Genomic DNA, 24,866 nt, shown 5'->3' with positions numbered 1-24,866 from the left:
TCTAAAATCATGCTTCTGTCTTTCTAGTCCAATTAATCATGAATTCTTCCCTTGTATAGAGTTTCAGTAGAGGGCAGAGATGTCTTCTAGTTGGTTAAATAGGAAGCTCTTTATAAAGAGTATATACTGTGTGTTGCTATGAGGGTCAAGGTGTTAAATCTTTTAAGGTTAGAGAATTAATGTAGAACTATTATTGTGGATGAATAGCTCTTGCAGTTTTTTTAAAAGTTGGCTTTTACAGTCAGGTGCTCAAATTGGGGACATTAGGAGACTGATGCTTTTGAAAACTGGGTTTATGGGTAGTGCCTGATACATGACCATGCTGGTATGGAAGATTTTATAACCATCCACATGTCTGTAGCTTTTGGTCCCTGAACTTGATGGGCAAGGGTTTTTTTGATGCCTGTGAAGGGTCTTCATCTTGGATTTGGGCTTGTAATTCTGCATCATTCTGCTGGTGGACTTGGGTCCACTTCATAGAATCATAAAATGGTTTGGGTTGGCAGGGACCTTAAAGGTCATCTAGATCCAATGTCCCTGCATGGAGAGGTACACCTCCCACTAGATCAAGTTGCTCAGAGCCCCATCCAACCTGGCCTTGAACACTTTCAGGGAGTGGGGGGCATGTGTCTCACTACCTGTTTGGTGAAGAATTTCCTCCTAATGTCTAACCTAAATCTCCCCTCTTTCAGTTTTAATCCATGCACTCTTCCTCTTGCTGTAAGACCTAGTAAAAAGTCCCTCCCCAGCTTTCCTGTAGCCCCTTCAGATATTGGAAGGCTGCTATGAGGTCTCCTTGGACCCTTCTTTCTTCAGGCTGAACAACCCCAACTCTCAGCCTGTCTTCATAGGAGAGGTGTTCCAACCTTCTCATCATCTCTGTGGCATGCCTCTGGACTCTCTCCAGCAGCTCCATGTCCTTCTTATGTTGAAGGCTCCAGAACTGGACACAGTACTCCAGGTGGGGTCTCACGAGAGCAGAGTAGAGGAGGAGAATCACCTACCTTGACCTCCTGGACACACTTATTTTGAAGCAGCCCAGGACACGTTTGGTTTTCTGGACTGCAAGTGCACATTGCCAGCTGGCCTTGGTATGTTTCCATCATTCTTCCCTGAATGTCAAACTGGCCTTGGCTCATAGCCTTTAGGGCAATGAAGCAACAAGTCAAGGAAATCTTTTGTAAGCTAGAGTCATACTGCTTGTTATGCAGCTGTGTAAGCTTGCTATATAAAACAACTGTGGTATGCATTTAGAAAAAAAATGCACAAAGCCTTAATTCCACTGTAGGGCAAAACCTTTGATCCCCTCAACTTTGAGGTAAGCTGTATGTGAGCACACAGTAGCCAGACATCCTCCTTTGACCAGTGCATTCAGATGCTTTGATAAGGCAGTATGTTCAGGTGAGTTTCTGCATCTCTCTGCATCTGAGTGAGACTTCAGGTTTTCACATCCCTCCATATGGTATTATTTATGTGGTTCAATTTGCAGTTTCATTCTTTTTTTCAGTGGTATAAAATATGATTCCAAGAAGTTTAATTGAAGGGCATTTACTCCTACAGAACTGGGATATTAAGCATAGTGTTTCTGAAAGTACTTTAATGCCATTTTGAGCTCCTCCTTCCCTGCCATGGACACTGAGCACACACTATTAACATGTTTTCTGAAGGAAGCCACGTTCTTGTATGCAGTGTAGATGCACTGTCTTTGTAACAAAACTGGTAGGGTGGTATTTGTGGTACAGCTGGCAACTTGTTTTTTCATCAATTTCTTCTTCAACAACTAAGTCCAGATGTTTCCTGCCACTATGCAAACAATACATTATGTTGTTTGTATGAGTTTCTGTAGCTGAGAAAAATAACTGATAGTAATTATAGCTGAGTAATGTATAACTTGAGAATTCTGTAGTTGCCAGATGGTCATCTTCACTTCCATTAATGTTAATATAAATAATTATAAAGTCTTAGCCAGAAGGTTGGATTTAACTTGGTGTTCAACGATGTATTGCTTTTCCACACAGAGAATGACTTTACCTAATTAACACAAAATCCACAGTATTTTTTAAATTCAGTTGGCTGTTATTGCTTGTATGTTATAAATGTAAAGCTTCCTTATCTTCAGAAGGTGACAGGGTTTATAGTACCACCACAGATATCACAGTGCCCTCCTACAGTTTTTTTTATAGTCTATCATAGATTCATTTTGAGTTACTCTTTGAACTACTCAGCACCACTCTGTAGTTGAGAGCAATTTAGCAGCTTTGCTATCCCCCTAAAGGGTTGCTTAGGTACCTTTCCTATCTGCATCACCATATGTGCATATTTAGAGATAGTATTTACATGACAGGACTGTTGTGGCATAATCTTTGGACTAGTTCAGCTATCGCCTGTAGTGGCCAGTCTTTTTACTTGTCAGTCAACCATTTCCAGTTTCTGTGATTCATGTCTACAGAACTACTTTCTTCCTCTTGGCATTTTTTTTCAGTATCCCTGATGAACAAGTCCAGAGCTCTGGTTTGTTCCATCTGTGTACAGTGTTGAATTATAGTTCAGAGTCTTGTTGTACGTTTTGTTTATGTAATACAGTGTGGGGAATAACGATCAGATAAGGACATCTGCTGATTTACTGGTCAGATAATTCTGGGTGTGTACTGAAATAGTCCTTTTTTATTGAATTACTCTATTTTCCTTCTTTTTTATAGTCTCATGTAATTTCACCAGAATTCCCTTCCAAACTGTTCTAGTCACTTGGTGTGTTTAAATATAAATAAATATATATAAAAATGTGTAACTTATGGAGATACTTTGTGATTATACTTAATATTGTTTTAAATACCTTCTGATGATAATAGAAAAAAAATACTTCCTGTACTGTTATTTGACACTGTAATGTTCTGTTTTTTTATTTTCCAGCTGTATGGGGAAACTTTGTCAATATGAGGTAATGTATATCATTTTTGTTTCGAATATCCTTACCTGAAATAAATTCTCTTTCCCATTGACATGTGTCACTGTATATCAAGTAGGGAGAAAATAGAACAGCAGCTCAAACTGTTGTGTGGATAGTTGCTAAGCAGCTGATACAATTTTTTAAGTACAAGGTGTTCAGTCTCAAAAGGGGTTATATGTTTGCTGCAGATCTCACCCAGGATCTTACTCTCACTTCAGCATCTGCCTGTCTTTACACAGATTCCTCTTCTGGCTTTGGAGATGTTTTCAGGCATGTTGGTTAGCATAGCTGTGTACATAAGCTTGGATTCTGCTTTTCGTCAGCACAGATCTGACCATATCTCAGTGACAATGCAGGCTTAAACACTGAAGAGCAGCAGATCCTCCACTGCTTTGCATAATTATATTTCCATACCTAAATAAGAATTGTGGTTTTGAGGATTTTTCCTCCTCCACAATTAGTTGAGAGAGAATCTGATTGTTTAACTGCTGAAAAACAAAAAAAATCCTGTACTGCCCTCTCAGAATTTTTGCAGTTAGAAATAGAAAGGCATGCAAAACATGCAGATTTTCACACTTCTGCTTGTATATGAGTGTTAGTCCAATGGGAAAATTCACCAGAAAGACACAACTGACAAAGAAGGTGAAAAGAGTATTGGGACAGTCTGTTATTTAGAGGACAGAGTATTTCACGATGTTGTTTTGCTAGTGAAGGATTTTGGTAGTCTGTTGCCAAGCTTAGCAGCACAGTCAAGAAAACTTGAGGCAAAGTAAGAAAATTACTGGCCTATCTGTGGGCTTATTCACCCCGGACAGCTAACCCTGGGACCTGTTCCTGTCCCAGGCTGTCTGCTTTAATTTTCTTGGAGTTTTCCCTTCCTTGCTACAAAGTATTCAGCTGTTAGGCAAACAGCTGCTGAGCTACTGCAGCTTGCAAATGGAGATATTGTTTAGGTTATCATGTTATTGTGACCAGCAAACTATGGCAGTTTAGCAACTCTTAAATAAGGAGCTGAGCATTTCCAAAGGAAGAACAGGAACCTCAGAGAAAGGTTTAAGGAGGGCTGTTGGGCATGGGATCCAGTGTGTTCATTCCTTAATAATCTGTCCTTACCAATTCTGTCATTAACTGTATCAGACTACTTGAGGCATTCATTATAGAGCTATCAAGGGACAAAACTTTATTTTTGAAGGTCTGATGTTGGTCCTCAGCCAGTAAGATTTTTTTTAGGAAGAAGACCTCATTAAAAACTAAATTGCAGAGTACCAGTCTCTGAGTTTCAGGATTTGTGAATAAACAGCAGTAGGAGAGAACCTTTTTATGTTCTGAGGGGTTTTCCAAATTTTCCTTGCTCATTTAGCATAGAGGAAAGGCTATGTATTCCACAGATTGTTCACATAGCTTTTTGTAGATGTGTTATTTAGGAAAACATTTGAAAAATTCACAAGAATTACTTAATATTGTTTCCTCGTAGTAAATTAGCTTGAGGGTTTTTACTTGCCACTATTACAATAAGTTACAATTTCTTTTGAAAAAATGGTTCATGGGCTGTGTGTTGTAGTCTAGGAATTTACTGCACTCTGTGCTAATATGACAAAATTATTCTGATAAATGTAATTTTTGCCTCAGTAATAGACTGACCTGACTTTTTAGTAAGCGAGTTTTACAGAGGGATATGAAAGGAATCATTGCTCTGACTTCTAGCAGTGTGGCATATGTATATCTGCTTAACAAAGGATCTTCTGTTTCCCTAGGTGTAATGACTTCAGGTCCCAAGTAAAGGAGCTCTGTTTTATTTGAAAGAACTCCGTTTTATTTTGGACACCCATGAATCCTCTAGTATGCAAAAACTTACTACTGTGACATAAATAATTCCCCTTTCAGAAGATTTAATTGAAAAAAAATATGCAAACTTAAGGAAAATTGCATATTCTAGATGCAAGAGGTGAAATTTTAAAATTAAACACTCTATACCTGTAGAAGTTTACTCAAAGAATGAACACAGCTAATGGGGATACTTTACACATTTAGATGCTAGATAAGACGACACAGATTTGTGCAGGACAACTTCTTAGTACCATTTTCATAGTCCTTCACCCTTCAGTGTATATAAGCTTGGCTTAATTTCAAACAAGTATCATTTGTGTGCTAAGTCAGTACTGCCACTTGTCACTTAAGACAAATTTTGGTATACTGTTTTGTCAAACCAGGGCAGGTTTCTTTGTTTTTGTAAAAGTTCAGTCAAAGGTAAGACACATTTGCCTTTCTCTATTTTTGATTGAAATTACAGTTACAGTTGCGGTATTAAGAGAAGGTGTTTTGTTGGCATAGTTGTAGCATACAGTAAACAGAGCCTTCCAAATAGACATATAAGGCATAGTAAAGCTACATTCAAAAACATTTCTACCATAGTGCAGCTATTAGACACTTTTCTATAATTAAGTTAATGTTTTCTGTAGAATTAATGTTTTTTTGTTATCATCTTCATTGTTACTACTCCTTTGGCTTTGGCTCAGTTTTTGCCAAACTTGGTGGCAGGACTAGCTGATTTCAATAGGAATTAGACCATCTGCTGTAATTTGCTCTGTCTTTGAAATAATACAAATTTGGTGTTCTTGGAAGATAACTGTTTTAACAGGAAAAGCATGATGCAGGTGCAGTGCAGCAACCCTTGCTTAGATATGGATTATGTTTTTTTCTTTTCTTGCCAACAGGTCTCTTCAAGAAAATGGGGACCAGAAGGTGGAAAGTAAAATAGAGGAGGTGAGTTTGCTAATAGTTGTAGTCTGTTTTGTTTTGAGGACTCTATTTCACTCATTTCATATTGAAAGAATGTATTTAGTTCTATGTCATTACTCTCCATTCCACTAAAATAATTCAACACGTTGAGTTTGCATCTGTATATAAATTTTTGGACTGTTATTCACTATAGCAAAGTTTCTGAAACAGATTTGTGACTCTCCTAATTTTTTCCCTCTCAAACCTTTTTCTTTAAGTTTTCTTCTTTTCTGCTGTCTCATTTGCTACAAAGACTGTGATAAGAGTCCTCCTGAGAACTGTTTTTGTCACTGAAGGATATATACATTTTTTCCTCTGTCACTCTCACAAAATGTGAGACAGCAAGAAGCACACTGAAATTGCTTAAAAATCAATTGAAAGATGGTGTTTTAATTGCCTTTTTGCATTACTTTCTCTTTCATCCTTTTTTTTTTTCGTAAACATTACAACAAATATTCTGAAAATCCAGTTGTTTAAAAATGATCAAATGAATGAAATTCAACTAGTAGATCAGAGTTACTGTAAGGTCTGAAGTCAAGCATTTCTTTAAAGCTTTGGTTATGCAGTATCTTGAACCATCTGAATAAGCATAACTATTTCAAGAACTATTTGGTGCTCCACAGAGCTAGATATTTAATGAATGTAAATTACAGTACTGTATTTTCTCTTAATGTGAATATGCAGCCACTTCAGTTCATGAAGTTCCTGAATTGTCTAGCTCTAACCAGCAGTATTTATACAAAGCAGACTAATGCTGGCTGGTGATGTGTTGCTATATAGTACCATTTCAAGTGATAACTTTCTGAGAGTTTTGAGCTTTTTTATGGTCCTAGATGGTAAATTTTGTGACAAGGTTTTAGTAAACTTAAAAAGAAGAGTTCAAGGACTTATTGAAAATTGACAGGACTGTTAGAAATTTTGGTCCTGTGAAAGAGACCCTGAAACTGATGCTGGCTTAAGTGATTATCTTTTTCAAAGCAGTGAAAAAGCAAACAGAAGTCCTGGTTGGTGAACTATATTTTCTAACAAATTTCCTTTAAACCTTTTTTTAAAGCCTGGTTATATCCTCAAATCATGATGTAATATGTATATTAGATTTTTGAACATGTTTCTTTAATTTCACAAACCATGTTCTCAGAGAACTACAGCCTTTGTACTGGAGCTAATGCCTGTATTTCTGTGTTTGTGTACTCTTAATTTTGTGTATCTGCTGTCCATTGAAATGTTTGAGGTTTTACTGAATGTCCTGTTGTGCTGTGGCTCAATATAGGTTGCCTTTGACAACCTCAAACAAGTCACTTATGACTTTACTTCGTCAAATAGGATTTAATATATTGGATGTTCTTATAAACAAGGTTATGGTAATCATTGCCTTGAAGTGTTTTGTTTTCAGTGATAAACTAAGGGATTTCACACTACTAGGTGATTTGATTTTTGGTGTACAAGGTTCTAGGACTTTTTGACATGAAAGGTGTTTTAAGATGCAAGCTTCTTGGAATGTCTTCAGTGAAGCTCTTCATAGGAGACTGTTTACCATGGGTTTTGTTCTCTAGTGACTTCCTAAATGCATGTTTTGGGATGTGGATCCTTTTCTGTTCTTCAGAGATTAAATATTATTCTTTTATTTTAGGCTGTTGCACCTCTAAGGGAGAAAATCAAAGATCTAGAAAAAAGGTATGCCTTTTTTTGCAAAACTTGGGAAGCAGATAAAAAGCACAGTTTCTGTTCTCTAGTGGTCAGTTCTGTAGTTGTAGGCTTGAGATAAATGTTTTGCTTATGCTTTCAGTGCCTTTGGATTTTTGTCATATCTAAGTAGGGTAGGCCCTTGAATTCTTCAAGACATTAACGCTTAAGGTATTCAGATTGATTAATCCCACTAAAGTAAACTGGAAGTGCTAGTTTTTTATAAAGTTCAAATCCAGTGGAGGAATTTGCTGGTTTGAGTCCTGCTGGTGAGCAGATTACCATAGTTTAGGACGTCCAACCTAGATGTGTGCTAAAACAATGTTTTCAGCTTTGAGAGACTGCAAATATATTTTACATCGCATTTCCCACACTCATGATCACTACCATGGTTCAGCTGAAGTACAGTGATTTGTTTGTGAATCTTAGCCTGTTCATGTGCTTTGGATAAACCCAACTGACTCACTCTCAGGATTTGTAACGGAATGTGATGTGTTGAATTAAACTGGATGATGCAATTAAGGAAAAGCAGACAAGCTTTTTGATGAGCTGCAGATATGTTGAATATATGCTGTAGTTCCACAAGCACCTTAAATTGACATAGTTATTAAAAAAAAAAAATCCAGGCCTGATCCATTTCTGCTTGACTGCTTGTGTCTGTCCTGCAACGTTTTCTTGCTTTTAAGCCAGCAGAATATTTGAGTGCTGCTAGTAAGGTGGATGTGGAAACTATGCATTTCAGTCTCCCTTTGCAAATAATTCTCTTGCTTGCCATGCTGGTTGTCTTTCTGCCAGATGAGTTCTTTCATCTGAGAGTTCTCATGGGCAGATGCTTTTCAACACAAAATGAAGTCTGGAACAGGAGTGGGAATCGTCAGCTCTGACAAGGATACTGCTGCTTTTGACAGTGATACTGTTTCAGAAGTGGTACTGTTGATGTCCCAAGCAAACTGCTAGCCAAGAATGATACATTACAAAGGGCCAAGTCAAGTTTGCCAAGCAGTACCAGTAAGCCTGAATGGTTATTAATGGCATACAAGTGGCTGTGTGCTGTTTCTCTGGAGAGGGAAACAGAATCCTTTTGCTGTTATCCAGTGGTATGCTCAACACCTGCACTATTTTGGTATAAAAGCTGTCAGTTCTGTTTTTTCTAATTGATTTGAAAGATTCAGTGACCTGCCACATGCAATTTATTTTTGTGATCTGATTGCTCATCTCTCAATAGAAGCGTGAAATTCATGGATCGAACTAGGCAATGTATTGGCAACATGAAACCAGTTGCAGACTGCATCATCACCTGTAGTAGCTGTATGTCATACCATACCAATTATAGCTGTCAAATTAGAGAGTAAATATTACATGTTTAGATGAAATTGTTTATATCCTGTCTCAGTTCAATTGACTTATTTACTCTTTATTGATAACCCAGGATATCTTCAGCTTCTGTTGCTGGCAATTTAGGTATTTCCTCCTGCCATTCACAGAGGGCCTTTGTGCGAGAGTATCCTGCTTGGTTCTTTTTTAATAATTATCTTTTTTCAAATGAGAAATGGGTTTTCCTAGGAACCATCAAAATGCCCTTTTAATTTTGAGGAGTGGTTGCAGCGTATTGATGAACCTTGTTAAAAATGTCTAGCAATAAGAAGAAAGAACTAAAATGTTTTTTTACCTCTGTATGAGCTGATCTGGGAACTCTACTTTCACAAAATGTGGGCTTATGGGCCCTTTGGCCCATACAAAAATATGAGCTCTTATGGTTGTTGAGTTTTTTTCAAATAGTGTGACCATTTATCTGTGCTGGTTCAACTGTATGTGGATTGTTGCAATTAATATTTTTTTAATTTTATACCTATGTAAAGTGACAATAGCTACTCACTGTCAGATGCCTGAAGTCTGTTCCTGTTTGCAAAGCTTGCTCTCTACGGTAAAGTTTGGTGGTGTTTTTACCCCATAAGCTGATAAAACCTGAAAGCAAGCCACCATCGTACTTTTGGGAAGCAGGATAGACAAGAATTCCTTAATGCTGGTCTCATGACGAGATTGTTTAACTGAAGCTGAAGTTTGAAAGTTGTTTTAATAATTTGCACAGCAAAACTATTGCTGTGTAAGTCATCAAAGCAAGCATTAGGTCAAGATAAACTCAACGTTGCTGCCAAAAGATGAACGTGAAAGCTGGATCAGTTCCTAACTCCTGCCCACTATATCTAAATTAGTACTGTTGTAATGGAAGGAGCAAAAATGGTAGGGAAGACTCTCTGACAGCATTATTACTCCATGCTGGAATAACCTGAGCTTAAAATACTGGCCTTAAAAATGGAGAAAACTGACTTTTACCTTGTACTGTGTTACTTGACACTTCACTTTTTTTGAACTCCATAAGACTTTTGGTGGTGGTGGTGTATTTGCCTTTCTCTCACAGGAAGGCTGTTCTACATGTCTGCATTATATTTATGCACTGCTATTTCTATTGCTTCTCAGCTTAAATCAAAGAAACAACATTACCCTTAGTGACCCACATGGTGATTTAAGACAAGTCTAGGTAGCTTCTTATTTCAGTCTTCCTGTATGGATAACATTGGAAGATTCTGCTGCTGTATTCCCTTATCCAGGAAGCTGAAAATGGCTTTCACTCTGGGGTGGAAAATTGTCATGAGCACAGAAGCATCTCTGTTTTGCCTCTGGAGAATTCCTGTTGAGCCAGTACTGCAAGAGGCTTAGTGTCAGTTCAGTCAGTCTACTTGTGAATAGATGAAAATGGAGCCTCAGTGTGAAGTCTTGACATACATACCTCCTATGTGCTACATCCAATTGTATCTCTAAAATGTGGACCTACCAGAGGAGAAGAGTAACCATAGTTTGATTTCTGTCCAATGTCACACTGATAATTCAGTGAGAAAGACCTGAGCTATTACAATATTGTCAAGACTACAATGCTAATTACTGAAATAAATATTTAAAGTCTACACCTTTCCCACCTTCCTTTGAAGGAGTATTCTGAATGTAGAATGCATGCCAGTGGAGGGAGAAAGAAGTTAGCTCATTCCATGTCCATGAAATCATCCAAGGTTCTGAGAATCAGTATTAAGCTTGAGAGAGCACGTAGGATTTGTATCTCACGTAATTTATTTTAGGATGTTTAGTCTTTACTAAGTTCCTCTAAAGAAGGTGCAAAAAAAATAAAGTACCTTGAAGATGGTGAAAACTGTGGCAGTCTAGCTATTTCTGAGAAGAAAATTAGTTTTCATACTACATAAGCACTCCGGTAAAAAAAAAGTGAGGTATCTTCAAAAGACTTTCTCCAACATTCTGATTGTAAACTTTCATTGATTACTCTGAAACTCTTAAGGAGAATTAAAACTTTATATCCTAAACTTCACATTGAAGCTTTGCAGAGACATGTTTGAAATCAATGCAGTAAAGCAAAGCAACTTGTTTTCTTTTCCAGAAGTTTGATGAAGGTTGTTTGCTTTTTAAAACTTAAAAGTCCAGTTGCTGCTTGTATTTTGTTGTTTTGTTCTTTTGTGATGTTATGCATAGCACCAGTTCTGCTCTTAAAATACAGAAGTCAAGTAATTTATTCTAGAAAGTCATTAAGCAGAAATTTTGAAAGCACTTTTTACAGATCAATTTTTGTATTTCTCACAGCGGTTTTACAAAGCATAGGCATTTTCTTGTGTTGAACTTGAAGAGTGGGAGGTTGTCAGAGTAGTGTTTCAAATTTCAAAAGTATATATGTGAAAAAAGAAGCAAGGCTGAAACTTACCTGTTTTTTCTTCTTTGTTTTCATATGTTCTGTAGTTTCACCCAGAAATACCCACCAGTGAAATTTTTATCAGAAAAGGATCGTAAAAGAATCCTGGTAAGTCAGTATTTCCTCAGGGGTTGTTTTTGGAAGATAATAAAATAATAATAATAATTAAAAAAAGCTTGTATGTCATGTGCTGCATGGAGTTTAGAGTAGTACTTCATTTACTCTGTGTTGATGTTCTTGAATTCAAGAACACATAGATAATACATTTGGGTTCTTGTTTGAAGGTTTGACTTGCCATTTAAGCTTCTGCTTGTAGCATCTCAGGACTGCATTGCCAAGGGGTCTTTCACCTTGTGCTCCCAGATGGCTTAAACTTGCAGAGAATGGAAAATAGGCTATGGAGCTCTTAATATTACATTTTTAAAACTTTACATCTTCAAAATACTGGATATTTTTATTAAGTCTGTTGCTTCAACAGTGATAGCAAGTAGTTGGAATAGACGTGGTTTTGGTGACCTGGAGATGAATAGTGTTTTGGTGTGCAAGTACTTTGTAGAGTTTAAAAAAAAAGAGAGAGAAGGCCAAAAGTATCAGTGAGTTGTTTAGTTGTTACTTCTCTGTTGTGATTGGGGACTAGTTCAGTGAGAACTCACATGGGGTTTCACAAGCCTCCTGCCCACCTGGGCAGTTTTATTCTGTTAGAATGTTGCTGTCATAATCTTACAGGAAGAATGTTCTTTGAGTAGCTGAAGTCAGCTAATTGATAGACTTCACATGACACTTGAAAGTTTCTCAGGAGCAAAAACAAGAATCAGCAAGCCAAGTGAACTTTGCTAGATTATTTGCTTCATATTTCATTTATGCTGCATCCTTTCCTGGTATCCGTTTTAAATTCTGATTTTTCTCTGAATGCAATGTCCACAGCACTGACCTGAACAAACAGCAGCTCTAGCAGTTATTTTTTATTATACTGCATCTATTTGGAGATGGTTGCTAGAATGGGTGGCATTTCAGCTAGGACTGGATACTCTGGCACTTCGATCCCAAAGAGCTGAAGTCTGCATTGCGTTGTGCAGGATTTATCTACTTGCTCAGTTCTCTGCAGTGACTAGGACACAGGCTTCCATATGCAAGAGAGGGAATTCTGTTAATATTATATAGTGTTGACATTGGTCCAATCTGTTGTGTGGGTTTTTTTCTGAATAGACTGTGGTAAACTAGTTACAGCAGAAAAGCAAAACAAAAAAATTATTTCCATATGGGACATAAGTGTTTTGAATCTGGCAAAGAGAAAACTACCAGTAATATTTGTGTGTTTCAGTAGAAGCAGAAGTTACCAAGTATATTTGCACTACCAAGTAATTAAATATTTGTATTAATAATGTCTTGTTAAAGGCTGTCTACTTAAGCCCCAGGTGCTGGTGCTTCAATTCTGATGTGGAAAAGATTCATGTACAGTTAATGATGATGTATATCAATATGTCGTTGTGATTTGCCGGAAGTCATGTTTAGAAATTAAGTATATTGACCTTGTTTTTTTATGTGATTGTGGGAAGGTTATAACAGAGAGCTTCAGTTATAAATATTATTTTTTTTTTAATATAGCCTCAAGTAATGATAAAATTAATATATAAAATTGTTTACTTTTCCAGGGGAAATTCAGCTCCTTTTCCAAGTAGTTCTGTATCTAATACTTATGGAAGTGGTATGTTAATAAAGCTGTCATAGATTTACCATAAAAGCTACTTACAGTTTTAAAGTAATTGGAAACTTCTTTCCAGACATAATTGGCTTGTGCTCTTTTTTCCTTTTTTTTTTTTTTTTTTTTTTTTTTTTTTTTTAATTGAATAATTTTTTTAATGAATAAGTTCAATTCATGAAAAGAAAGTTTTGGTCCTGGTCATCACAAAAGGGCAAAACCCTTGAAACATTTGTCAAGGCTGCATCTCACTTCCAAATCAGGATAAGCTCATGGGAGAAGGTCTTCTATGCATATTATTTTTTTCTTGGAGGTGGTGTCACCTGGCAGAGGGCTGTTCTCACTCAGTGACTTCCCTTCTTCCATTGTTCATAGCATTCTGCCAGAAACCTTTCCTTCTGTCCTGGGATAGTGGGAGCCTTGAGTTTATTTCTTTTTTTCGAAGAGGGCTTCTTCCAAATCCTCTTTCTCCTTCAAATTTATTAAGGATTAATCACATATTGAATATGCCACAAGGAAGCCCTGATGAGCCCAAAAGAATACTAGATAGACCAATTGAATTATTATTTTATGAACTGGTACTTAAAATGTCTTTTACACACTGAGGGCCCTAAATTTTTTAAGAAGAAAAACAAGTGTGAGAATATAAGAAGTGGACATTCAAGTTTTTACAGAAGAGAACATGCAGTTGTCTTTTGTTCCTTACAGTTTTTGTTAGCTTTCTATTTGCCTTTGTGTTTCCTGTTTCTTTTTGATTGCTGTTGTTCATTTGTTTTTCATTTGTTGTTTTTTTTAATACATTATTTTATAATCTGGCCTTTTTCAATAGTGGATGGGGGGTAGTTTGCAGGATAAATGCTCAGACTTTGACTAGCACAAAAAAGAAAGAACTTCAGGCATCTACAGCCTTCTCCACACAACACTTTAGTCGTTGCAGCACAACATCCATTCATTAGATTCCTGCTTGATGATTTCATAATGTCCTTTTGTTGTTTGGATAGTTTTATGCAGCTGAAGAATGGAGATCAACAGTTGAATCATTTTCAAAATGTGAATATGATCATGTAGTCATCTAGTGTAGCTGATGCCACACAGGGATTTTACAATTCCCTTCATTCTTTGTAAGTGGTGATGTGTCATATCTGTGTGTGTTCTTGAAAACAACTTATGAAGTGCAGGGAAAATAATTGCTTCCATAGATGTCTGTCTGAATGTATCACACAACTTGCAGTTTTAATAATTGCTGCGTTGACTGCTTCGATACTGAGTTAGTGTTTGGTTTGTTTACTGTTAAAGACTGAGGTGCAGAAAGGGAAAAAATAACTTCCTTGCTTCTACATCTGCAATGGAACAAGAGTACAAGTCCTGAAGTATTTTATTTCTGCTTACTTCTTTGCAGTAAAACATCATAAAGTTCCAAGACAGGGAAATGGTGGATGTCAGGGCTAATGATATGCAAGGCTGGAAATAGGATGATAGGATGTGGGCTATGTATGTATTAAAACACAAAAGGAATAATTTCAGAATTATTTTGGTTTTAGCAAATGCTTCAAATGAGAGAACTTCAAGAACTTACTTTCATTGAACAATACGCGTCCTTCCTTCCTACTATGAGGATGAAAGAATCCGTAGTACTCGAACACTTATCTCTTCCACTTAAACCAGGCAAAAGCTGGTTTTGACATTTCTGATACTATAATTCTTCAGCAAAAATAAGCTGGCAATTTGTCGTCTCTTATCTGAGAAATGAGAATCGCAGCGAATTCTGCTCTTGCCTTTTTGCGTCTTTTTAGACTTTGCTGTCACATAAAAGGGCACAATTCAATTTTCAGGAAAAAAGGGAAAAAGTAATCTGAAAAAGAGATTTTGTTGATGTGAATAGTTAGCTGAACCTCTAGTCTGACAGTGACGAAATGTGTCAAGCATCTCTTGAAATCTGAAATGTTGTAAATATTGGATACAAATATTTAAGCATGGAAATGGAGTTGTTTCCTCTGGGGTAAGCAAAAACCTGAAAGCTACTGTTCTTCTGTCTTCATGTTTGTAGACTTTGTCTGGTGTTTCTGTAAAAAGAAAAAGAAATTTATACCAACTGTCCTAACGCAGATAACTGGAGGAGCAGGGTTTGTGGGTTCTCATCTTACTGACAAACTAATGATGGATGGCCATGAGGTTACAGTTGTGGACAACTTCTTTACGGGCAGGAAAAGAAATGTGGAGCACTGGATTGGTCATGAGAACTTCGAACTGATAAATCACGATGTCGTTGAGCCCCTGTACATTGAAGGTGAGTACTCCCTGCTTTGGTATCTGCACCTTGTTGTGCTTTACCCTCATTAAGTGTGTATGTCTGTAAAGAAATGAAATGTATGCACTGATTTCCAGAATGGTCTGTCTAATATCTGTATGCTTTGTTTCTTAGTAGCCTGATTTTTGTGACCAGTATGGAGTGAAAGGTTCACAGTGCTTTTGACTTTGACTGTGTGCCTGCAATAGCTTACTATACACACAGAACCTGTTGTCTAGATATGTCATGAACTAAGAAGTTTATTAGTTCAGGACTGCAGTTATGTTAGACAGTGTCCATACATCCTGCAGCTGTGTATGGTGAGTGGAGAGGAGGACAAGTCAGCTCACTTTCTTTAATTGCCTTGTGTGGAAAATATTGCTCTTTAAGTGGAAGCATTCTACAGCTGTAGAACAGGAAAACAGCAGTGTTTCCCAAATTTTCAACAAATAAATAGGAAAAAACCCTAAACAAAGAAAACACCAAACATTTGTCTTTGAAAAAGTGGAAGTTAGTCGACATCTAAACTACTGTAAACCCTAACTATTGTACCAGATTGTAAGAAAGCATTAACATAGCCATATTTGAGATAGATGCATTTATATGCTTCTTTAGGAGTGTGTAAGCATTGTAGTGTATCAATGAAAATGTTACACAATTTCACTGGTTCTGGTGGGTTTGCTCCATCCCTCTGAAACTTTGTAGTGATGTAGCTGTTTCACTTATTTAAACACAAATAAATCTGTGATTTTGTTTTTTATTGTTGATGGACTCTAGTGGATGGAATTTCACAGGGAAAATCTCTAGCAATTGCATGACTTGTATTATTGCTTGTGATGAATTCCTGACAACACTATTGACACGTGCTCCTTCTCTGCTCCGTCGACTGCAATAGGCAGTTACTGCCTGTTATTTTACTTCTAACTTCTACTTCTGCTGACAGGATAGTGGAATTTGGATCTGAACTGACTCAAGGGGCTAATAGCTTACACCTCAGTCAATTTAGTTTTTCTAATCCTGCCTAATTTTACCCTGCATTAACTTCTTTCTTTCAGACTGATTGCACTTGAGACCTTCTCAAAGAATTCTCATCATTGCTAATACTGTTGCCCAGTTACTAGGCAGTAATGTAAGAGAATTCTGAGATCCTTCAGCTGCCTCTCCCATCTTCTGCGTAATTAAGTCAGCAGTTCCCCGTTTTGTACTAATGACAAATTACAACATGTTGTTCAGTGAGCATATTGAATGTCTTCTCATCCTCCAACAGCATCAATTAAAGCTGACATGGCTAGATGTTACAATAAAATTAACTTGGATATACTGGTAAATTAACATGCTAAAATTTCACTTCAATGCAGAGTTTATGATCCAACATAGGAAACACTGAAAAAACAAACAACAAAACAAAGATAAAGCAGTGAGGGATAGTTACTGTAAAAACTTAAAAAGTTGGTATGTGGATCAGTAGTTCTTAGGCCTAGTTTCCTCCTTTTACTTTGAAATAGAGACTGGACTGACTGAAGTCATGAGAGAATATTTGTATCTAAAGAATTGTTGTACATTTGCCATCCTGTTTAAACAAGGTCATATAAGGATGCTTGATACTGAAATTCCAGAGAGAACAATCAGTAATTTATTTCTGAAGGAGACCTCATTTCTGATCTAGAAAGAACAATGTTTGCACTTTTGATATGGAAAGTGAGTTTAGTCTCAGGGTGCTTAGGATTCACTGAATCTCTGGGTGCGTATTTTCTTTAATGTATAAACATCACTATGAAGCTAAAATCTGCTTTACCTGAATCATTATCTTTGGTACATGACATGAAGTGTCAGTTGACATCCTTGGATCTTGATCTGGATTGGCCAGAAGCAGTAATAGATCACCTAAACACATTTTATTTCTCAGCCCTGGGGTACCTATAGTGCTGAATGACTTTCGTCTCCTCCACTAGGATTTCCTTTGCTTTAGCATTTGGAGAAGATGTCAGTGGAAAACTCACAAGGACATACAGCTTTCACTTAAGCTTTTTCGAGCAGAAAAACAAAGGCACAAAATAGTGTTAAAAAAAAATCTAGAAAGAAAATTTTCCAAACGATGCATGATAGTTTTATTTTGTTGCAGTTGACTTCTATGTTTTTAAAGTACTTAGGATTTTTAAAGATATTTTCATTTCAGCCTAACCCTTATGTTGAGTTTTAATCCACTAATAAATGGAAGGGGAGTGGTACAGGAGGGCAGTGTGCTTTTCAGGAAGATGGTATATAAAGAAAAGGATCTTATTACTGTTTTCTGTGTTATTTGCAAAAAAGCTGTAGAAATTTACCTTCACTTCTTTTTTGCCTGTAATTCTCTACATTCTTTGAGATTACAAGCACCCTAATATTGTTACTCGAGGGCACTGTAGCTCGTGTTCCTGCAAACTTCAGTGTAAAGACACACAGATTATTATTAGTTGTAGAATAAATAAAAAATGCTCGATCTGGTGTTACTGTGGTGTACCCCACTTCAAGGTAATAGATAGAATTGAATTTAAAACTACCAAATGAAATTTTAGGTTAAATAAATGTAGGACAGAAGTAATTTACTTAGTTTGCATAATAACTTGAGGTTTTATGCTGTCTTGTTTATACCCACCTTCACATCATAATTGAGTGTAGTTTTAGCTCTTATTTTTTAACACTTTTAAGCCACTGAAGTCTGTATTTCTGCTGTGAACTGTTGTACTTAAATATGTATTTCAAACAAAAAAACCCTGGAAACCAAGCAACAGCAAACAAACAGAAAACTACCAACAAACTCAAAAACCCAGCCTCCCAAGAAAACCCCAAAACACACACCTCACCAGACCCACAAAAAACCCAGACACAATAAAATAGAATCTAATTTCAAGATGATGTCATGACAAACTCCTAAAAAAATAAAATAATACCTATTACTTTTGAGGTCTGGTTATCAACTGTCATTAAGTTCATGCACCTTCTTGTCCACAGTAGCAACAGCAGTTGAATAAAACGGGAAGACAATGTCAGACAGGCATGCACATCCCCTATCCTTCCACTGGCATTTCTTCTTCTTACTTTTTCAGCAAACTTTGGAAGCCTTAAAACAATCTTTATGAGGTGATATATTTATGTTCCTTTTGCCCCCAGCCATCTCTTCAATCTGAAAGATGTCCCTCTCAGCTGACTTGTTTCACAGTTCACATTTAGGCCTTCAGTTTTGCTTTGGTTGGTTGTAAGGTTTTTGGTTTTTACCACTCCTTTCACAAGTTTGAAACAAAACCAAGCCTAAAAATGCCACAGATTTCCAATGCTTTGTCAACAGCAATTCAGTTGAACAGATTTCACTTCCCTAATGACAGATGCACAATATGTTTGGAATGCTTTTAGCATTACAACAAAAATGGTATAGCTTAAAGATCCTCTTCCCTTGGAAAGATGATCACAGTAGTCCTCAAGGCTTATGCTTTTAAGAGATTTTTCTTTTTCTTTCCAACTTAATTGGATTACACTGCCCACTTTGGTTTTGAACCATAAGAACAGAGTTGCAAAGTAGGAATTTTGCTGATGGCCACGAATGCTTCACTGCTTACACAGAAATCCTTGCTAGAATGTTTCTCCAGTACTTCTAAGATTGCAGTCTGTGGCAGCTGAAGATTAAATACTTTTTTTTTGGTCAGGGTAATGAAGAGTAGTTCCATTCTGATGCTCACAGACAGACAAATGTAAGTGCACTGCCTAGCTATTGAAGTGAGAAAAAAAAGAGTTTGTAAGTGGTAAATAAAAAAGAACTGTTTCATCACTTCTTTCCTGAGATGAATAGAAATAAATGATGTGAAGATGAGTTAAATAAAGGTGACTTTTATTATTTATTATTTTTCTTTATACCAGCAATGCAGTTTCTGGCTAATAATTTTTTAAATGTCAGCTGTTTTCAGTGACTGTTGCCAATGCAAAGGCAGTTTGGGTTTTATTTTGGAGCCTTCTGACTTTTACTAAGGAGCATTAAAAATTACGGAATACAAACATTCTGCAAGTTGAGACAACTGCAAGCATGTGACTTACACTGTGACAAGGACATTGGCTTTCAGAGTTTTCATTAGCTATGAAGTTGTTAATAACATGCACATATGTATAGAAAATAGTATTATTTATAGACCTGTAATAGAGCATGGGCTTGACTGGGACTGAAGATGCTTTATTTGTAAGGAGTTCACTGGCTTGTGGGTCTGAGTTGACCTTCAGGTCAAAACCAGGAGTCTCATGAAATTAGCCAAAAGAATTGACTGTAGCCTTTCGTATGAATAAGTCTTCCAGAAGTCAAAGATTGTAATAACATTTTACTGAACATTCTTCTGTGGTATCCCAGAATTGTTCCATCTTCAAGTCATTTCACAGGTAACTTAAGGCACACACCTCTTTTTTGTGTGTGTGTGCGCATGTTAATGTGTCTTTAGTACATTGTTGTGGGTTGGTTTTTTTTTTTGCTTCAGTACTTTCCAACACAGATTTTTCTCCCCCTAGTCTTCATTGCCTCTGCCAGATACTTAAATATTTTCAACTTGATGGTTTTAGGCCAGAATCAAGTACAGTGGTACCTGGGTTTCTGGTGAAGCTCTCCAAAACTGCTGCAATATGAGCAATATGGTAAATCTTTATAAAGTTATTCAAGGTGTCCCCAAGTTACAGGCAATATTTTAAACATTAGAACATTGAATTTGTATTTGAAGTCCTTTTTAGTTCGGTGCAACTTTTGTTGTTTTGTTTAGTCCGTCCCAGTGAAACCAGGACAAGTACGAATGTCTCATTTCACTGTGTCAGCTTCTCTGGCCTGACCTGCAGTAATGGAATTGGCATAGCTGTTCTTTACAAGAAAAGTTCATATATTGAAGCTGTAGAAACTTTTTTCTATGCTTCTGATCAAAGCTTTTCTGCCTAGTATTTCCTGACTAGCAAGTACTGTGATGGATGCAGGTGCTTAGTGGAGTTAGTGACCCGTTTAGTCCTTTCTAGAACCATGACACATGTTGAAGGCAGAAATTGAAGAGAAAGTCAGTCCTTCATATGAATAAATGTCGTTTTGTGTCATGGGAAAAGTGGTAGATTCTACCCTTACTATTCATTTAGAACAAAAACACATACAGTGGTACAGCTGGGAAATGATAGGTCACATAAAGGAAGGTAGTTTTATTGCAGTATTTTGTAAAAGTTAGTATGTATATTGATGATGTTTGTTTAGCATTAAGGAAAACTTAAGACCAAACATTTGTGTCTGGATTTAGGCATTACAGAGTCTACGCATAGTGGATTTTGAGCCTTTCACATAGAAAAGGACAAAACTGGCAAATTTTAGTTGCTATTGACTTAGCAACGTGTTACTGAAACTTTATGTTGATTGTATATTTCTGTATTTGTCAATGGGTACCAGATGGCTTGAATGTTCATGCCAGGTTCTATGTTTGTAGTACTTAGGGATTTTCTTTTTTTCTTTTTTACCAGCAAAATTTTGACATGTTTTTTTTTTTTTAATATTTCTTTGTTTTGTCACTAGTCTACCATCCTAGATAGACTACTTCTTGCTGCTGTGCTAACAGAGACTTAGAGTTGCAAGCCTTGATATGAGTTACAAACAAAACTTGCAGACCTTTATTGTTATTGTTTGTTCTTTCATGTTCCTTACCTATCTACATAAAGTTTTGCACAACCTTTCATACCGTCATTTTCAGTTCAATGCACTATGGCTTAATTGCAAGGCTACCTCAAGGCTTCTTATCAGGCACAATTAAATGTTCTAAAACTTTTTTTCTTTACCTTATATGAAAGGAAGGGGTGTGGAGGTCAAGTGCAAGATGTATTTGTTCCTATTCTCCAGTAGGCACTATTACAGTCACCCAAACAGTTAATCTTATAGGATAGTTTTCCACAGTTCTGGCTTGAGGAGAGTTGCCTGCTGTATTAAATAACCAACAGTTTTGAGCTAGAGCAGACAGGGTTGTCAGCCAAACTAAATAGATGGCTTTGTCCATGTGTCTGCCTGGCCTGATGAAATTCTGAGACAGTCCTGACAGCTGAAAGACAGGAAGTGGAAGAGCATCCTCAGCTTGTTGTCTCAAATGTGACCAGTTTCAGGAAGAAACCTTTCCACCAATCTGAAATCCAACACACTCTAAATGTTTTGGAAAACAAGCAATTTTTTTAATTGGTGTAAAACTCAATACTCTAAAGATTCCTTCCTAGGCAGAGGGGAAAGATCCTGGAGCTGCCTTTCTGCCTCTCCTTTTGATCTGGAAGATGGCTATCTCACACTTGGCAAATGTCCCATCTTCCAACCATCTGCTGGCTCTGCTCTTGCTGAACCTTTTCATCACAGGGGTCTAATTTTGCCTTGGTGCATATAGGGGGAAGTATGTTGAGGCAAACCAGACTCAGACAGTCAAGACCATGTCTGGCAAGGAAAGCCTTTGTTGTCTCACATCTCCTCTTTGTCACATTTAAAGCAGTTGCCACCCAGGTAACAGTGAGGAAGAGGGACTAGGGGAAGAAGAAATGTTCTCCCTTTTTTCTCTTTTTTTCCCTTTCTCTTTTTTCCCTTGTCTATTTTTTCTCTTGTCCATTTTTTCCTTTCTTTCCTTCGTTTTTCCTTCCTTTTCTTTTTTTGAGCATTTTCCATTACAATTCTTGCTTAAAAATAAATAAATCAAGTTTATAAGGAACCCTGGGGCTTTTGTATTTTGTTTGCATTTCTTTCTAGCTAACAATTATACGGCTACTTGGATAATCCCAGGCCTAACTGTATCTTGATGCAGTAAAAAGAGTAGTTTTTTACTCTGTTCATTTGAATTGCCATGTGCTCTTAAAGGATCTCTCTTTGTAGGAACTGCTGTGTGTCCAAAACTCAGCAAGTATTCAAAAAACAACAAAAATTAAAGGCAGGAAAGGGTTAATTTCTGTTTTGACAGACTAGGATTGGGCAGTGAGTTACTGACATCACAATGCTTTTGGAGTGACATTTTCACTCTGCACAAATTCCATCACAGCCTGTTGAAAACTAGATTTAGAAAGGGTTGTGGAAGAATAGATAGGCAGAAAAAGCATAAAACTCAGGTCAGAGTTCAACCCTGTGTTGGCTGCAGGTGGCTTTAGCTAATACTTTGTTCATTTTTCTGAGCCACTGTGCTTCAATTACCTGCTGCCTACGAGTAGCTGTTAGCAGCTTCTCTGAGCATTTCTTTTGTAAGCTACCTGTCTACCTCTTTTCTTTGGTTTTGACACAGTACCATGTGGTGGGAAGGGGATGCTTGCATTCAGAGGTGTAACTTGAGGCAGTCTTGTATTTACTTTATATTCATGGCTCATCTGTAGGAGGCGTATCAGAGTTCAACATACCAATTAAACTTTTCCCCATGCTACATCTGCATTATTGCCCAAATGCAAGAAATCCTGTGGAATAATTAGTTTAAATTTTATTCAGTACCGAAGCTTACAATGTCAACAGTGACCAAATAAGGAGAAATTATTCCACATCACACTTCCTCACACAGAACAATTACCTGTTTTCACGTAACAGACAAAATCTGAAAAGTTTCATTGCATTATCGATGCAGGCTGGGCTTTGAATAAAGCCTGAGCTGGGAGCTCGCTTCCTCCGGCACTCGTGGTGTCAGACCATCTTTGAAGACTAAATCCATTGCTACAATAGGTCACCTACTGTGAGAAGCTCTCTTTTGATGCTGTACTGGAGTTCATAGTGGATGGAAATACCGGTTTCCATTGATATGAGAGCAAATAGCAGAGCAGTCTGCTGAATGAAATTGTATGGCTCTGCAGCTTTTTATGTGTGAGAGTAAATCCTCGCCAATGTGACACATCCCAAAATTGCATCTCTAGCTTTCTGGGCTGTTTAGACTTTATGTAGACAGCTGGTCATCTCAGCTCCTGACGTTATCTGTTGTAGACCACAGAGATCATAGCCACATATAAGAAATAGATAAATTTTGTGGCATCTGCTTGATCATTATAACTGTCAAATATTACTCTGTCAAGACAGTAAAACTTGAAGGTGAGGGAGTCATCCAGATTGCCGTAGAAACTGATCTTGTGTTTATTCTGTTAGTTAATTTTTCTGTGTGATGAGGTTTGACTTGAAGTATTAGGTTCACTATTAACATTGTACGCTTAAGCAGTGAATAGAATTGAATAATAAAGTATATTGCAGGGTTTCTTGTGTTGGGGCAATAATGCAAACATGAAGCACAGGGTTAACTTTGACATGCCTCCCACAGATGAGTTAGTAAGCACTCAAAAGCTATGAATTTCCTCAGTAGACTTTAAAACAGCAGTTAATCTAAAAAAAAGTGATTCTGTGTGCGAGCACACTTCACTAAGGATTCAGAAATAAAGTAGGTTAAGTATTTTACCTTGCTAATTTGCCAGGTTGTTTTTACATGTTATTTTCAGAATATGTGCTTGTCTTTAAAAGGCTGTAGGTTTTTAGTACAAAGAGAGGCTTGTGTTTTGAAGGGTTTTAACTATTTTTAATTTTTTCATTTCTTAAACGATTGTTGAGAAGCAATAGGTGCATTCCACTTTCACTGTCACCCCAACCACTCTGCTTTTTTACATTAGAGAGAGAGAGAAGGAAGCAAGGATTGTGTGCTTACTTTGTCAAATGAGATTCAAGAATCAGGGAAGGAAGTCTTTAACAGGAAACACATTCCTCTAACATTTCAGTGTTCTCAACTAGTTGAGAGGAGGTAGAAACTTCTTATTTCACTTTTTGTCCCAACTAGGTGTATCTCATATACAGCCTGTGCTGTTTATAGTTATATTCAGTAGAGAAAAAGACAAACTGGGGCAGGTTTGAATTTTACTTGGTAATTTGAAAGTCAAAGATGTTTCTACCCTGTTTTTGGTAGAAGAATTAAATTAAAACAGAAAGAAAAATGTTCATTACATCACAGATACTGTTAAAGTTCAACCCAATAGATGGCTAATAATAATCAATACAGTGTCAAAATACACCTTTATTTTATATTGCTGTCATTTACTAGTGCTGGTTAATTATAAAACAACTGAGAAAATAGTTAAAGAAAAATGTTTGAGTGTGTCATTTGACCAACAGTATTCTGTTCCTAGGGCAAGACAGCCTTATACCATGCAATATTGTCTTCTGTCAGAATAGCAGCTAGCCTTGATTTTTCCAGATTCTTCCAGGTTCACTGCTGAGTCTTAAAAGTCCCAAACTTTCCTTCAGTAACATAAAGAAATTACTTTTCCTTTTTCCATCCTACCATTCTAATTACATCACTTTTGACTACTTTTTTGGAGGACCTTTTAGGGGATTTGTTCTATTTCTTTTTAAAATGTCACTGTCTCTCACTTGATCTTATGTTTACATTTTTTGGTGTATGCTTATCCATGTTATATTTTAAGGAGTTCTGGTTAACTGTGATTCATCATACACAGAAGACAGAAAGACATTTTTATATTTACAATACCTCTGTTGTGAAAGGCTTGCCAGATTGAGCTTTTTGAATATCATATGCTGCTTGTGAAAATGAGTCCGGTTTTTATTGGTTTGTTTTGATTACAATTTAACAGAAAAACCTTTTTTCCCTTGGGTGCCTCCAACCTTTGTATTCTTATCCCATGCGATGCATTTTGCAACCCTCATACACTGAAACTGGTTTAAAATTAGGATTTGCTCAAGAGTTTCATGATT

The 24,866-nt window shown here is 36.8% G+C and overlaps 1 protein-coding gene across 1 annotated transcript in view; it reads left to right on the top strand.

Annotated features, from left to right (window-relative positions):
- The window catches only part of UXS1 (UDP-glucuronate decarboxylase 1), a 171,866-nt gene that overhangs the window by 124,536 nt on the left and 22,464 nt on the right, over positions 1–24,866 (top strand). The window contains exons 3-7 of the mRNA XM_009997949.1: positions 2,911–2,938; positions 5,662–5,710; positions 7,356–7,399; positions 11,207–11,267; positions 14,965–15,145. Of these exons, the coding sequence (XP_009996251.1) occupies positions 2,911–2,938; positions 5,662–5,710; positions 7,356–7,399; positions 11,207–11,267; positions 14,965–15,145 (363 nt within the window). The remainder of the gene's footprint in view (positions 1–2,910; positions 2,939–5,661; positions 5,711–7,355; positions 7,400–11,206; positions 11,268–14,964; positions 15,146–24,866) is intronic.

Source organism: Chaetura pelagica, unplaced genomic scaffold, assembly GCF_000747805.2.
Source record: "Chaetura pelagica isolate M959 unplaced genomic scaffold, ChaPel_1.0 scaffold123, whole genome shotgun sequence".
Lineage (NCBI taxonomy): Eukaryota > Metazoa > Chordata > Aves > Apodiformes > Apodidae > Chaetura > Chaetura pelagica.
The sequence above is the reverse complement of the archived record's forward strand: the minus strand, read 5'-3'. Positions and strand labels throughout refer to the sequence as shown.